The sequence below is a fragment of the Schistocerca serialis genome, chromosome 4 (genome assembly GCF_023864345.2).
Source record: "Schistocerca serialis cubense isolate TAMUIC-IGC-003099 chromosome 4, iqSchSeri2.2, whole genome shotgun sequence".
NCBI classification, from domain to species: domain Eukaryota; kingdom Metazoa; phylum Arthropoda; class Insecta; order Orthoptera; family Acrididae; genus Schistocerca; species Schistocerca serialis.
In genome coordinates this window covers 195353012-195365924 of record NC_064641.1, presented here as the reverse complement: position 1 = coordinate 195365924, position 12913 = coordinate 195353012, and the positions used below count along the sequence as shown (strand labels likewise).

The 12913-nt window shown below is 43.0% G+C and overlaps 1 protein-coding gene across 2 annotated transcripts in view; it reads left to right on the top strand.

Moving 5' to 3' along the window:
• LOC126475299 (peptidyl-prolyl cis-trans isomerase E) overlaps window positions 1–12913 on the top strand; it is a 79416-nt gene that overhangs the window by 55514 nt on the left and 10989 nt on the right. For both annotated transcript variants that reach the window (XM_050103063.1, XM_050103062.1), the window contains exons 3-5: window positions 2718–2894; window positions 2976–3182; window positions 10802–10983. In XM_050103063.1, the coding sequence (XP_049959020.1) occupies window positions 2718–2894; window positions 2976–3182; window positions 10802–10983 (566 nt within the window). The remainder of the gene's footprint in view (window positions 1–2717; window positions 2895–2975; window positions 3183–10801; window positions 10984–12913) is intronic.

The window sequence follows — 12913 nt, the reverse complement described above, 5'->3', positions numbered from 1 at the left end:
GGCCATTTTACATGTATGTGGTAGCTGCTAGGCTGGAGTTCCTTCAGCATAAAGAACAAATAAAGCAGAATGGGTTGCAAGTTTTGTAAGGACTTTGTTGTAAATTTAGTTTCAAGTACATGTGTAACAAATCCTACCGTGAAGTCTCATTAGAGGTGATGCGATCCATTTGTCAGTGGATGAAGATGCTTGCTCATACGCTTATGCAAGTCAGATAACTCCTGTGCTTCAAAGCACCAAAACTTTTGAGATTTCGGAAGTAGAACAGTAAGCTTCCTCAACAGACTGTGAGGTTACCAGACTGTTTCATCTACCTTCCAGGACTGAAGCCGCCGCTAATCAGGCCACATCATGCTGTAAACTACTTCAGTGTTTATGTATGCTCGCATCTTATAATGGTGATTTCATTGTTCATAACTGACTGTACTGTTTTCAAGACTGTGTGGACTTTGCTCTTCAGAGTTTACCTGTGTCTGCTGATGCTAGAGTTGTGCTTGAACTTGGGTTGTGACAGCATTTCTACTCCTAACTTTATTGCCTCAGCATATGATATCAGTTTCCAAGTTTATAATAACGCATTAATTTCAAGTGCTGGTACCAAGCTTTTTGTGAGAATAAATGTTGAATCCTTTTGCAAGAAAAAAGAAAGGAAAATAGTTATCTTGACATTATAATGCTTATGGTTTCACTGAATTTGAATTAACCTCAGTTTCTGTGTTTCAATTATTTATTGTCCATTTGCGTGACTGAGCGTAAGCATTTTTTGAAACAGAAGTTGAAACATTGGTTCCATATCGACTGCAATTGCAGGGAATGAAATTCCCATGGGGAACTATCAGGGAGCTTCATTCTGACGTTAATTTTTGGTTATTGCTTGCCTGCTTGTCTTGGTGGTGCCTAATGTTAGGTTTAAGTATGAACTTACATTGTGTAGTGACCCGCCTTAACTTTACAGTTGATTGCCAGCTTTCTACTGTTTGCCATTCTTTAACCATACGTTATTACAGGAATGTTCCCAGATATCCTGTGTCTCAGCTTTACGCAGTTGCCATATATGAAAATGCTTAATTGAATTTTTACTACGAAGGGGATTTTTAAATGTACAAGCAAGGACAGAAGCAAATGTCGCAGTTGACAATTTATTATGGAGCTGAGTTAATTCCTGAAAGCCTTACCTAACATGTGATATTTACACATTGTTGTAATTTGTGTCTGGCCGTCACAGAAAACCATTAACTCAGGATACATCTTCCTTGCACATTCAGCATAAAGTTATGGAACTCAAGGAAACTTTATCTTTCCAGTGAATGTGAGCTTAATCATACTCTTATCAGTAACACACCGTAAAATTACTTTCTCTTCCATGTGGGTCATGAAATAAAGTAATAAGAATACTGTACATACCACTGCATGTGTCATTCCACATTTTGACATCATAATAAAAATATATTATGCATTCACTAATGCACTATACTATTATCAGTGGATCATCAAGTATAGAAACATAGCCACAGAGAAAGGAAATAACACAAAGTAAAGTGCATGGTGTAAGCATACTTACTTGGTCAGGAGGGACATGGGGTCTTCAGTGCACTGTTCCTTTCCAAACCATACCATTCGCATATTTAAGAAACATGGTAAACAAACCTTGGCACATGAACTGAATCAAAAAGTTAACAGCTGTTTGGTCTTTTACTTTGGCATTTGCAGGATATGCACTCTTAACAACTATTGCGTAATCTGTGCAATCCCTTGGAAAGTTCCTGAAATGCCTATTTTCACTGATCGCCCACTGCCAAGTCTCTGCCTGAGAGTATCCCCATCATCTCTCCATCACATTCAAGCCATCCACGTGCTATGTTTCTCATACTTTCTCATTATCATGTCTGATACCACTTCACATGTTTTTAAAATCTTTCTCAGATATCGACCTCCCGTAAAGGATTATCACATTATCTGCTCTCAATTTAATTGCTGAAAAAATAATAATTTTCTACTGCAGTAATGCTTCCTCTATTCCTACCAGAGTCAGATGGATGAGTCCATTCACATGTCTGAGGAGTATCTTCTCAGGCCTACTGCATCTTTTAAATTTAGGTAGACAGGAAGGCCACTTACGCAGAATGTTCTTGAAGCTCTTACAGGCCCTTCATATGGCCACCCTCCAATCGCTCACTGGTTTCATGGCGTTACCTCTTTCTCATACTCTGCATTCTGTTGCTCTGGTGAAGACAAATGCAGAATTAGCTTCCTGTGTGACTCCTTACATTAACATGTTTCGTTCATGTAAATTAATTACCAGACTACTTTTGTCATTACACACAAAATGGTTTCATCAGATGATGCAGATCACTGTGACTTTCCATCTGGAAACATTAAAGTGCGTATATCCTGTACTTTAGCATTGCATTTAACATTAATGGAACGAATATACGTGGGTTGCTATGTTTCACATGTAAAGTATATTTTAGCAAAAGAAACAGCAGGAAACTACAAGTGGCTGAAATTTATTCTTGTGATCTCTAATGCTGCGCTATTAACTTTTAAAGTAAAAGTTCAGAATTCCAAATTTAAAAAAAAACAGGTGAGGTATTAGAAACAAAAATGTGAATTTCATTAATGTTAATAATCTCAAAGCACGTATCAGCGAAAACAATGAATTTTTAACAGTATAATGTCATTGGATAGATAATAATAGAGCATATATTGTGTTTCAGAATGATTCAGAACTTTTTGGAAGAACCATTAGAGTAAATTTGGCAAAACCTCAGAAGATTAAAGAAGGCTCATCAAAACCCGTTTGGGCAGATGATTCTTGGCTTCAAGAACATGCTGGTGCAACATTAAAGAAAGCTGATAATGCAACCAAGAGATCTGCTAGTGGAGAAACAACTGTAAGAATGTATAACAGTTTGTTATCAACACACGTGTCTGGTATGGTATTTTTTTCTGCCACAGCTTGTTTTCTTTTGTAGGAGGATGAACCTGAAACAAAGAAAGTTAAGAAAAATCCACAAGTATATTTTGATATCAAAATAGGAAAAGTTGATGTTGGTCGTATAATAATGATGCTCAGAAGTGACATAGTTCCCAAAACTGCAGAAAATTTTAGATGTCTTTGTACACATGAAAAAGGTTTTGGTTATCAAGGAAGTACCTTTCATCGAATAATACCTGATTTTGTATCCTTAAAAGCTGAAAAGTGCAGACTTGTCACTACTAGTTCGAAAAATGTGATGTCTCATGTTTTTTATCATCATGTGTTGTGATATTTTGTGTAACTGTGTAAATGAAAGTGAACATGTACACTACATTTGAAGATGAAGATGAGTATACTGTAATATATATTTGTAGTCAAATTTTTCAATTATTCATTTGTTTCGACATTGATATCTGTAGTTTCTGTGTAAATAATTAATACTGAAATTGTCTGTGTATCTAATAAGGCAGGTAGCAGCTTCATGAACATAAGAAGTAACCTACTGATAAAGCTTACAATCTTCAAATTTGTAACCTAGTTGTTTAAATACTGGAAATCTGGGTTGCATTAGCATCAGTATTATGAAGGGTGGAGAAAAGTTGTGTCACAAAATTTTAACCGTAGATAGCTGATGCCAGTAGGAACCAAAATTACTAATGTTGTGTAGGTCGACAGTGCACAATTTTTAAACTACGGGAACTTGGTGCCATGCACTCTGATTGGCCGCAGGATTGCCCTGTTGCCGGATGTTCTGGACAACGCATGATTGCAAATGCTTTGCCTGCTGGAGATCACGATGTATCCAAGGCAGCCGCACGCTCGGTGGTAGTGCACCAACCTTCTATTCTCGGGGCCTGGGAGCGTATCCGTCGGGGTCCTGACACATCCATTGTAGTTTCATGATAAAACGTACTCGGAACAAACCAGTCAACAGCTGTTAGTTCACATACAGAAAGTCTTACAAATTGTGTCTACCCTGAAAAAGGCCTTTTTTGTAGCTAGGACATTGTTTGCAACTCTGGGTCCGGAGGGCTATGCTGTTGGTGGCTTGGCTACCAGAAGGTTCACCCAAGCTGGACAGGCTAAAGGGGAGGAGCCAGACAAAGTGTGTCCTACAACGACCTAGCGATATCCTGTATCCTATCCTATCCTATCCTATCCTAAGCCTCCTATCCTAAGCCTATCCTTTTTCCTTATCATTCTCAATCAAAATTGTAGTGTGAAAAGGTCTACGGCTTGAGGGGTGGACGAAGATGGCCAGTCATTTCAAAAGAAGATGTGGCGAATCTCAACAGTCATCAAGCCGGATGAACCTTCTCACAACAGAGTGGCGTCTGTCCTCCAGTGGAGCGGCCACAAAAGACGTCTGATCTCAGTGGGGGCGGCCGGACTACATCCTCTGGGGCTAACCACCTCAGTTGTAACCACACTACTGCAAATGCAGTAGCCAGAGTTGAAACTTCGGCTTGTGAGGCAGTCATGAAGCATGTGATAATCACAAATATACCCCAGGGGGCTAATCCCTCATTGACTGAGGTCAATGCAAGCAGGCTGTTGGATTCTGGGGAGCCTGCATCATGTGCAAAACAAAACTGTGAACCTACCAGTACCTCCAAATCTGATCTAAATCATGGACACAAAATCGGATCGAAACAGACTTTTAAAATGGGAACCATAAACATACAGACAATGATGAAGGTGGGCAAGCTGTTGGCAGTATGAGAGAACTTGTGATTAGCGTACTGGCACTATAGGAAACAAGATTAAGGGACGAAAGCATGATAGAATCGGAGGGATATGTAATTCTGAAAGGGAAACCCGGTGTTGGAGGGCCAAAGCAACCTTTTATGTTTGGCACAGCCTTTGTAATAGATTGTAGATACCTGGATAGTGTCACTGCGTGGAAGGGCATAAATGAGAGGCTGTCGTATCTGACAATGAAAATAGGAAACAAAACCTATGCAATAGTAAATGCACATGTACCAACATTTTATAAGAACAAAAAAGACGAAGCAGGAACTGAACATTTTTGGTCCACTTTGGATAAGGTAGTGACAGATGTGCACAAAAGAGGTGTCACTATTTTGCTAGGAGATTTTAGCACGCAAATAGGCATGGAAAGGAAGTTTAGAGGCCCTGTGGGAGATCATGCAGCCCACAAGAGAACAAGAATGGTGAGAGATTAGTGGACCTAGGTAGGAGACACAAGATGAGAATAATGACAACCCATTACAAAGCTAAGGCAAGCAAGAAAACTACGTGGGTCAGCCCTGGAAAGGATTGGAGAAAAACAGCTAGACCATGTAGCAATCTGTGACAAGAATCACAGAGAAATTATGAACATAAAAGTGAGGAAAAATAGCAGGATGGAATCAGATCAACTTCTCCTGGCATATTTCTTGCTCGAACAGTCCACGGGTGTACTGCCGGTCCATAGTGTCCAACGGGCACAATATTTTGGCGATCAGACATGTCGCCATCGTCAGATGCGCTGATGAACTGAGCTCCTGAGGGCGGGCGGCTTTCCTAAATCCCCTTCCCCCGCGAGGCGCTCTTTCCGCAGTTCATGCCCACGGCTGCGCGTCGGCGATCGCCGAGAGGCTGGCGTCGGCATCTGTGGTGGCGTCAGTGTAACTGCCTCGTCCGGCCTGATTGCCTCTTTTTAATTAGACTCAGTGGCGGTTCCCATGCCTTGCTGAGGTTATAGCCGCAATCTCTGTTGATGAGTCCGTGCCCGGTACGAATTTCGATAGCCTCTCTAATGACGCTGTCCCAGTATTTAGATGTCTGTGCAAAGACATATTGGTAGTCCATTTTGTGATTTTCGGACAAACAGTGCTCTGCAACTGCCGACTTGTTGGGGTACATAAGTCGAGTGTGCCTCTGATGTTCTCGGCAATGATCTTCGATGGTGCGCACTGTCTGTCTGATGTAAGTCTTTCCAAACTCACAGGGAATCTGGTATATGCCAGCCTTCCGCAAACAGAGATCATCTTTGACACTTTCCCATAATGCTCAAGTTTTATTGGGCGGGCAAAAGACAGTTCCTACTCGGTGTTTCCTCAATATTCATCCTATTTTCCCCGATAGTGTGCCAGTATACGGTGTATAGGCAATGGCTATCTCTTCCTCCGTGACTTCGTCCATCTCCACACGCTGTACTGTAGAGGTGGGGCGGAGAGCGCGTCTGATCTGCCATTCCGAGTACCCATTTTTCCGGAATACAGTTTTGAGGTGTTCCAGCACATGGGGCAGACACTCTGCGTCCGAGATGGTGCGCACCCTGTGCACCAGTGTTTTTAGTACCCTATTCCTCTGTGAAGGGTGGTGGCAGCTATTTGCATGCAAATACAGGTCGGTGTGTGTTTTCTTCCTGTATACCCCATGGCCCAGGGTGCTATCCGCACTTCTTTTGACCATGACGTCCAGGAATGGTAAACTTCCTTCTGCTTTGGTCTCCATAGTGAATTTGATGTTCAGATGTATGGAGTTCAGGTGTGTAAGGAAGTCTAGGAGCTTTCCCCTTCCATGGCGCCATATCACAAACGTGTCATCAACATAACGTAGAAAACTAGGTTTCATCCTCAATATACTCATATAGAAATTCGTGACCACAGGCGAAAGTGGGCTCCCCATTGCGATTCCTTCTGTTTGCTCATAGTATTCTCCATTAAACAGAAAATACGTGGAGGTCAGAACGTGCCTGAAAATGTCGGTCGTCTTCACATCAAATTTCTGTGCAATGAGCTCAACTGACTCTCGAAGAGAGAACGTCAAAACTCACCAGGATATCTGAGTCTTTCAGCTTGAAGTTCTCGAGACGTTATACGAAATCCATAGAATTCCGAACGTGATAAGGACTTAGTAGTTCTGCCAGGTATTTGGCCAGCAATCATGTAGGTGCCCTAATGTTGCTGACAATTGGGCGTAACAGCACCCCTTCTTTGTGGACTTTAGGGAGTCCATAAAATCTTGGCGGTACTGGTCCTTGAGGTGTCAATTTGTTGGCGACACCCTCTGGTCAATCTGCGTCCTTGAGAAGAGCCCTAGTCTTGTTCTCCACCTTCTTTGTGGGGTCAGCATTGATCTTCCTGTAAGATTCGTCACTTAGCTGGCTCTGCGTCTTCTCAATGTAGTCCTTATGGGAAAGGACAACTGTAGAATTGCCTTTGTCAGTTAGTAAGACAACAATCTCAGGGCTCTGTCTCAGGTCTCAAATGGCTGTCCTCCCCATGCTGGTAATATTCAACTTGATCGGTTTAGTTCTTGTCGGAGCACGGCAGGTTCCCCGGCGCACTTCCTCAGCTGCTGCAGAGAACGTCTCGAGGGATAACTACAGGGGCATCTCTCTCTTAAACATAGGGTACAAGGTTTTATCAAGAATCTTGCTGAACAGAGTTGGAGAACAACTGGCAACTGGGGCCGGCAATAGGAGAGTACCACTGTGGCTTTAAAAAAGGGAGGAACAGATAGTTGGAATAAAAAGGGTAAAAGAACACAGACACAGGGAAGGAAAAAAGATAATACTGACATTTGTGGACTTGCAAAGGCCTACGATTCAGTTGACAGAAGTACTCTGCTTGATGTGTTAGAGGACTGGATGCTACATCACATGCAATAATAAAGGAAACATTAAGCAACGCTACTGTCAGGATCAGGCATCACAGTACACTATCAGACAGCTTCGAAATAAACACAGGAGTCTGGCAAGGGGATGGACTGCTACCAATTTTATTTAACCTGGTTTTGCACAAAGTAGTGAGACAGTGGAGACAGCTAAATAGTAACATGAAGATCAAAGGTGTGCAGATAGATACAAGGTCAAACATAATGCAACAGTGGACTACCTGATGTTCGCAGATGACATGGCACTCTTAAATGAGATGGTAGAAGAGGCAAAGACAGCACTAAAAAATCTAGCCGAAACAGCAGAAAAGGTCAGTCTGAAGACTGCTTATAATAAGACCAAGACATTGAGCACTGAGTCTGACTGGAAGATAGATGGCCAATTGGTTGAGAAAGCCATCAGTTTTCGTTATTTGGGGGAGAAGATAACTGGTGGCATACAGATCAACAGCAGTGCAGTAGACAGGGCACAGCTTTTGCAGAAGCTTCGGTATGCGGTGAAAACAACATATGGCAAGAAAAATCTGTCTTGGAATGCCAGATTGCGACATTACACAGCAACTGTAAGAAATCCTACTCTGTGTGCATCAGAAACAATCACACTCAGCAAGAGAGCTTGTATACAGTTTGAGGAGGAGGAGTGAAAAATTTTGAGAAACATATGGGGCACCAAAAACATGGGGCTATCTGGATACACAGAACATGGACAGGAACTGTATGAAAATATTGAACCCATATCAAGCGAGATACAGAAGAGGATGTTACAATTTGTTGGGCTTATTGGAGGATGGATGAGGCGAGGTTGACTAAGAGGATATGGACTGCAACATTTCATACTGGTAACAACTGGGTGAAGGAAGTCAGAGATGACTGGAAGGCTGTAGGGAATAAAAGAAAGGAATCTGCAGGCAATAGTACAGGACAGGGAGAACTATAAAGGGTTGGTAGATAGTCACAGGTGGCCGGACACTAAAATCAAATTTGTCATAATAGAAGAAGAAAGAAACAGAAGAAGCAAGAGAGTGAAGAGGTATTGGGAAGAAAGATGATGTGCAAAACAAGCCATACGTGATCCTTAAGGGTCCTAGTGAAGCAGAAGAAGAAGAAGGACATTGTTTACTTAAGGCAGCTGCTCAAACTCGTGACCCTCTGACGCAACACAAGCTTGGTAACACCAAATGGTGTTTTGCTGAACTCTCTCAAAGATTTCTGGCATTGCCCTGATGTGATTGGTGGCATGTTGAATGTGATCCATTAATTCCTCTTTGTTTCTAGGTGGTTTGTGTCCGGGTGGGTGAACTAGTACCCTGAAGAATCCTCACAGGAAAAAGTCCGGTGGCGTGAGGTCTGGTGACCGCAGCAGCCATGTCCTACAAGTACCTCTGTCAACTACCCGACTGTCAAAGGGTTCATTTAAATATCCTCGCACAGCACGACTGTTATGTGCGGGTGCCCCATCATGCTGCTACCACTTCCATAGCCGCATGTCTATGGGAACATCTTCCAGCAGGCTGGGTAGAGTTTCTTGCAAAAAGTGAAGGTAATTTGCCCCGGTAAGTCGAGGAGGTAGACGGACTGGCCCAATCAGATGGTCACCCACAACGCCTTCCAAAATATTGAGCGAAAATCGTTCCTGGTGTACATGATGTGAGGATTTCCCCGTACCGAATAATGAACATTTCGAGTGTTGTAAAGGCCATCACGATGGAAGGTTCATTCATCAGTAAACAACACAATTGCAGGGAAGTTGGGATCTCGTGCAACACGTCGCAGAAACCACTGGTAAAACCCTAGCCTGTGTTCATAGTCCGCCACAGGGTTTAGATCTCGGACAGGGCAGAAACTAAATGGATGCTGGCTGTTATTCCTCAAAACCTCGCAGACTAACTGATGAGTAACCTCCATGTCATGTCCAACCGCATGAGTACTCGTAGTTGCTTCCTTGAAGTGCTTGAGAACAGTCTCTTCAAATGTAGCATTCTGTCATGTTAGAGGTCTTCCAGCATCACCACGATATCCTGCTAACGAGCTTGTTTCGCCAAGTCTCTGGTAAATTTCTGTAAATGCTTGCAAGTATGAGTGGCATCTTGCTGGGTACCGCTCGTGATACAACCGCCAAGCTTCGTGCACATTACCATCGGCTAGTCCTTAAACAAAAACCATATCACGTTGTTCTTCAAACAAATACTGTGCTACCAAGCTTACTGTATGAGTAAATGGCATGTGACATGTGCTCTGAAGCAAAGCTTACCTGTGAATGCCTCTGACGTGAGGTGGAGACAAACAGCAAGACCTATTTGACATGTGTGCATTTCACGTTGATGCATTGATGGGGCAAGGGATGTTTGTATGTGTGAACCGACAAGCATAGCGCTGCCCATCAACCAACGAACGGTAACAGGGCAATCCCACAGCCAATCGGAGCATGTGGCGCCAAGTTTCCAAGGTTTAGAAATGGTGCTTTGTCAACCTACACAACATTAGTAATTTTGGTTCATACTGGAATCGGCTATCCAGGGTTAAAATTTTGTGACACAATTTTTCTCCACCCTGTAGAGAAGACACTGAGTTGTATACAGGCATAGAAGAAGACTGCTATACATTTAAGCTTGTAGGTAAAAGGTGTCCTCCCAAAGAAAACACGCACACACATTCATACAAATACAACTCTCTCTCTCTCTCTCTCTCTCTCTCTCTCTCTCTCTCTCTCTCTCTCACACACACACACACACACACACACACACACACACACACACACGCTACAGCTGGCTGCTTTGACCAGGCTGTGGATTGCAAGTGCCCCTGATGGGAACAGCAATCTGGTGTAGATGATTGGAGAGGTGGCATGGGGTGGAGAGGGGTAGGGATCGCAAGGTAAGGGTGGGGGAAGGTGTAGTGCCACTTCTGTGTGTTTTTTATTTCAGAAGAAAGCCTGTTGGCTGATAGCTTCAATGTATAGCAGCCTTTTTATTGCACATCTGCGACTCTTGCATTTCCTCCGTATGGTAAATAGTAATCTGTACTTTCGTAGCACTGTTGTAACCTAGTTGTGTATGTTGTTAGCATTATTGGCAATTTTTTCCTCTCAATATTTTATCAGTCTAAAAGTTTCAGTTCCTTACAATACAGATATTGTTCTGAATTTAATGACTTGGATCAAATGTCTTGATTTTCTATCCTTAATGAGGAATACAGATGTGCCAAGGAGGAGATTTCACTAACCATAATGGCACAGGGGGTAGATCTATATATGGAAGTAAATTTGAAGATGAGAATTTTACTCTCAAGCACACTGGACCTGGAACACTTTCCATGGCCAATTCTGGTCCTAATACTAATGGATCACAGTTCTTTCTGTGCACTGCCAGGACTGATTGGTGAGACAGATACTGCAATACATATTTTTTGCCTTTATTTGTAATAAATAATTTACGAATATATAAGAATTACGAAAGAATGGTAATGGAAAGTCCTGTTCGAATGTAAACATTTAAGCAGTAAAGTCTACAACTCCCCAAATTGTTGTCAAGCCAATAGGGTTTAAGTTTGTGTTTGAAGTTAACTTTATTATCCATTAAATTCTTTATGTCACTGGATAGGTGGACAAAGATTTTTTGTACCGCTGAATACCTCATTCATTTCTGTACCACACTAAAGCTGAGTTACGAACAGTGTAGATAAGTTCTTCTTCTAATATTATGTTTATGAATGTTCCTGTTGCTTTCAGAGTGTTATTTATTGTTGGCTATAAAATTTACAAGGGAGTAAATGTTGTGTGATACTGCTGTCAGTATGCCCAACCGTTTAAAAAGTTGTTTAGTAGAATTTCTAAAGAGGACAGCACACATTATCATCTGCCCACCTTTTTCCTCAGTGACGAGTTATTCCAGAATAAGATGCCATAAATGTTAGTGAATGCAAAGGGGAAAAGTAAAGTGTCTTCCTTAAATTTTTGTCTCTAGAATCTGATATTGGCAACGAAAAAGTTACAGAGCTTAGATATTTAAGAGGACATGTAACATACAACTTCCAGTTTAGATTCTTGTCAGTATAAATATTTGATTATTGTGTTTAATTTATTGATTTATAGTCTCACGTAATTTATGATGGTATGGTCAGACCTTACGCATTACTGCAATGCATTGTCTTTTAACTAAATTTAGTGACAGTCCGTTGATAGGGCACTAGTTACAGATTTTCAAGAAAGTATTATTTACATTTCCAAATGTTGAAGTTACTCTATTAGGCTTGATTAGAATACTATAATTTTCAGCAAAGAGAACTATTTGTGCTTCTCGGATGTATAATGGAAGATCAGTTATATCTGATCTGAAGAACAAGGACCCAATATCAATGCCTGTAGTACACATGCACAGATTATTCTCCATTCTGAAATACACTCCTGGAAATGGAAAAAAGAACACATTGACACCGGTGTGTCAGACCCACCATACTTGCTCCGGACACTGCGAGAGGGCTGTACAAGCAATGATCACACGCACGGCACAGCGCACACACCAGGAACCGCGGTGTTGGCCGTCGAATGGCGCTAGCTGCGCAGCATTTGTGCACCGCCGCCGTCAGTGTCAGCCAGTTTGCCGTGGCATACGGAGCTCCATCGCAGTCTTTAACACTGGTAGCATGCCGCGACAGCGTGGACGTGAACCGTATGTGCAGTTGACGGACTTTGAGCGAGGGCTTATAGTGGGCATGCGGGAGGCCGGGTGGACGTACCGCCGAATTGCTCAACACGTGGGGCGTGAGGTCTCCACAGTACATCGATGTTGTCGCCAGTGGTCGGCGGAAGGTGCACGTGCCCGTCGACCTGGGACCGGACCGCAGCGACGCACGGATGCACGCCAAGACCGTAGGATCCTACGCAGTGCCGTAGGAGACCGCACCGCCACTTCCCAGCAAATTAGGGACACTGTTGCTCCTGGGGTATCGGCGAGGACAATTCGCAACCGTCTCCATGAAGCTGGGCTACGGTCCCGCACACCGTTAGGCCGTCTTCCGCTCACGCCCCAACATCGTACAGCCCGTCTCCAGTGGTGTCGCGACAGGCGTGAATGGAGGGACGAATGGAGACGTGTCGTCTTCAGCGATGAGAGTCGCTTCTGCCTTGGTGCCAATGATGGTCGTATGCGTGTTTGGCGCCGTGCAGGTGAGCGCCACAATCAGGACTGCATACGACCGAGGCACACAGGGCCAACACCCGGCATCATGGTGTGGGGAGCGATCTCCTACACTGGCCGTACACCACTGGTGATCGTCGAGGGGACACTGAATAGTGCACGGTACATCCAA